Below are 3,699 nucleotides of genomic sequence, written 5' to 3'. Positions count from 1 at the left end.
AATATCATTTAGTTTGCTTGGGACTTACTTTATTATCAAAAGAACTTTAACCACGACTTGTCATTTTTATATTTGTACTAAATTTTTAAATAAGAAGAATAATCATAGGTTGCACCAGAAAAAGTTAAACATCTTACATTATAAAACAAAGGTAGTAGTAGAAAGCATATTTAAGTCATGGGGGTGATTGAAAAACCAAACAGTATATTTGTAACCAAAATAATTATAAATAAAACTTTTATATGTGTATTCTTAGCGATAAGCTAATGCTACAAAATAAACTTCGGCAAAAAACCCTAAAATCAACTCCAAATTTGAGGTTAAAACATTCAGATTTTGACTTATAAACATAAGCACAGGCCAAAAAACCGCAAAAGTCAAAACCCTAAGAGGATACTTTGATAAGGGGTTGGTTATTTGGTTTATTCGGAAAAAAATCAAACAACATATTTACAAATAAAAAAAAATTATGAATAAAATTTTTATATACGGTTTTTAACGATCCAAAAACCAAGGCTGCAAAATAATCAAAGATGAAAATACCTTAAAAATCTACTTTAAATTTAAGGTTAAAAATTTAAATTTTACCTATAAGCATAAGCAGAATGGAAAAGATGAGGCATAACCTTGCACAATTACATCATAAAGTGTCTAACTGCCTATACATTCCTATGCATCAACCAAAAAAAGGAAACATTATTTCTATGGCATGTTGTCGTTTTAGCCTTAGATTGGAACACACTTAACTATCATAAGACCAACTGGGCTAACCACTACAGAAATATGAGAGGGTTAGGCCAACGAGAGGATAAGTTGGAACGTGGAAACCGAAATGGCATGCTACGATACTATACCACATCAGGAGCTCCTATCTCACATTCTCTCTGAATCATGTATTTATGTGATGGAGGACGAACAAAATTCTTGCAGGAAAATCAGTCATGCATCAATCCCTGGTCCTGGATATGCCGGGAGACTCATGATCCGCTTGTCTAGCACAGGCGCACCCACCGTAAAATGGTATAGGCTTTGGAACTCCAAGTCTTTCAAGCCAAGTACCTCATGGACTGCACAAGAGTAATGTACAAAATTATAATTCATTACCGAAGTTATTCATCCCACAGCATCACAGCATACTTTGTGAACACTTCTGAATTGATAAAGGAGATAACACAACTAAAAGGAAGTCAGAATTCAATAACTGGATTGAAGATTTTTCAAGGGTACCACATGACCATTCCCATACCTTGAAACAAAACGATAATATTGCAGTCATAAATTATTACAGTTTAAATTGGAAGAAGCAATAGCTTGATTAATTATCTCATCAACGAAGTAAACAAATAACATCCATAACAATGAACTATGGTGCATAGATTTTATGCCATTCCAGATAAAATCGCACCATCAAATCATTTAAGCAAATGAACAACTAAAGTATCCTACAAGACTTAAATAACTCAAAGATTGAGAAGAACCAATGAACATAAGCCATCCACACACATCCCTCAAAATGTGCCACATTTGAGCTTATTTCAAGTATTAATCAAACAGGAATATTGAATGCTTTTGTAATTGCATTTTTTCGGTGGGTTGTGATCCACCAAACAGGCAGACAGAAAGAAAAATTACTAGATTTCTTATATGAGTTATGCATAATATCACAGCCAAAATGTTTGTACACAAACAGAGAAACTCGTCTTCCTCAGCCAAGAGTCTACCAAAGGCTACAACTAAATGGTAATAAAGGACATGGTCACAGATTACTCAACCAAGCACAGCCTTTAAATTTACCCTTTTTTGCTTTTGCCAGGATAAATACATAAGATTGTTGAATGATGTGGTTCATGCACTAATAAATGCTTGAAAATGGACAACTTACCAGCATCATCAAAGTAGCAGCCAATCCCAGTTGCAGATATTCCAACAGCATGGGCCTCAAGGTAAAGAACTTGACCAAGAACACCAGTCTCCCAAAACAAACGTGGATACATCCATTCACCTTTCTCACGCAACACAGGCTCAAATCTAGCAATCATCCCTATGCTAAAACATCCATGAGAGGCAATGTCCTGCATAAAAGACAGAAACAATGAATAACACAACCCTTAATCATATTGTCGTTCATTACAAACTGCATGAAAATATAAATTGGAGTACCCAAGTTTGTTCCATACAATTACTACTGCAAGATGACTGACACAAAGAAATGATGGAATGCATCTGCTGAGTCAAGCATAGTTAATGGCTTAAAGCTCATAAATATTAGAGAAAACTATTATGCAGCTACAAAATTCAAATTTCTTACTGTGATCACAGTACAGAATATTTCACCCATTCACACACCTGAAAGCAGGAGATCTGCATTGACAGCCGCTGGCAATCCCCTTTCATCAGCCTGTACAAAGGGAGGCCATCTGGGCACCCGTCTGGTCGTTCCCAGTCAAAGTCCTGTTTCATAGCCCGTTGCAATGTATCAAAGTGCTCCTCGTTCCTCACTAAGAAATACATTCCCTTGGGTACCCCATCCATGTCCACTGCACTTCTCCGACGGCGCACCACCTCCTGCACTGTCAATTCTTTATAGATCCCATCCGACAGAGATGCATTCCTTTGCCATGGACTCACTGAGAAGCTCTCCTCTGGAGCAGGGCCATGCTTCTTGACTGCCTCCGCCGTGCGATATATGACATCCCACACTACATGATCCTTGCTAAGGGCATTAGCCTTCCCAACCCACTCCAACCCATCAAATCTCCTCAGTGCTGCACCCATCGCTCCATAGTCCACCTTTGGCTCTGAGCCAGCAGGAAACAGAAGAACTGCACAATCCGGGTGCTGCTGCTCCACCCATGGTGCCTTGCCCCTCACCATTTTGTCAGGCAATCCCTCGGGGGGAGGGGAAGCCGGAGCTCCTTTGTCCACCCCCACCAAATACCCAAGGTCCTCGTCGGACAGCCCATCAAGCAAACGAACATCCCAGCCAAGTGCCGCGGCGGCCACCGCCACCGCCGCCAGCGCGTGGCCCACATCGTGGTTGCAGTATCGCAACGCCCGCTCGCCGTACTTCCAGGACTCCCGCCAGAAGATGGACGACAGCGCCAGGACCGCGGTGGCCGGCGATGGCAAGAGCGCCGAAAAGTCGCCGACGGGCGCCGCGGAGCGAACCTCGAGGAGGTGGTCGCGGGGCGCGTAGTGGGAGACGGCGAGGCGGCCTGGCTCGTGCGGGTGCTCGAAGAGGAGGTGCGCCTCGGTGGGGTGGAGGTTGCCGCTGCTGGGGTTGACGCGGAGGGACCAGGTGGAGACGCCGGCGGACTTCCACGCGGAGAGGGCGAGCGAGTGGTACAGCAGCGCAGAGAGGGAGTCGACGGAGAGCGGCTGCGGCTGCGGCGGCGGCGGAGGCGAGTGGTAGAGCGACGGGTAAGGTACACCGGCCCCCACCGGCGGCGGGTTGGGCAGCGAGATTAGGGAAGGAGGGGAGAAGCGGAGGAAGGGGTTGGGCTGGTTAGCCCAGTCGAGGCGGCCCGGGCCGAGCGCGTAGCCGGCGGTGAGGCTGTGCTTGGTACGGCAGTGGTACTCGGTGGCCGCTGAGGAGGCCGGCGGAGAGGAGACCGAGGCGGAGGCGGTGGACATGGCGAGGCGGTGGAGACGGACGGGGTGGAGAAGGGAGGCCCGGTGGTGGCGGAGGAGGAGGAACAT

The 3,699-nt window shown here is 45.1% G+C and overlaps 1 protein-coding gene across 1 annotated transcript; it reads right to left on the bottom strand.

The window, feature by feature from the left end:
- Positions 1-604: 604 nt before the first annotated feature.
- LOC102708280 lies at positions 605-3,699 on the bottom strand. The gene is made up of 3 exons (XM_015841738.2): positions 2,347-3,699; positions 1,883-2,072; positions 605-1,067 (listed from the first exon to the last, which is right to left on the bottom strand). Exons 1-3 carry the CDS (start codon positions 3,697-3,699, stop codon positions 940-942), a joined length of 1,671 nt encoding a protein of 556 aa, XP_015697224.2. The 3' UTR covers positions 605-939.

Source organism: Oryza brachyantha, chromosome 10 (genome assembly GCF_000231095.2).
Source record: "Oryza brachyantha chromosome 10, ObraRS2, whole genome shotgun sequence".
In the NCBI taxonomy this organism is placed as follows: Eukaryota; Viridiplantae; Streptophyta; class Magnoliopsida; order Poales; family Poaceae; genus Oryza; species Oryza brachyantha.
This window is presented reverse-complemented; position numbering and strand designations above follow the sequence as displayed.

Excerpts from the sequence above, each read along its gene's own strand:
- LOC102708280 (XM_015841738.2), bottom strand. The coding sequence starts at position 3,699 with ATGTTCCTCCTCCTCCGCCACCACCGGGCCTCCCTTCTCCACCCCGTC. Across the intron at positions 2,073-2,346 it reads TGCAGATCTCCTGCTTTCAG|GACATTGCCTCTCATGGATG; the intron begins GTGTGTGAATGG and ends TCTTTTATGCAG. Across the intron at positions 1,068-1,882 it reads CTGCTACTTTGATGATGCTG|TCCATGAGGTACTTGGCTTG; the intron begins GTAAGTTGTCCA and ends ACTCTTGTGCAG.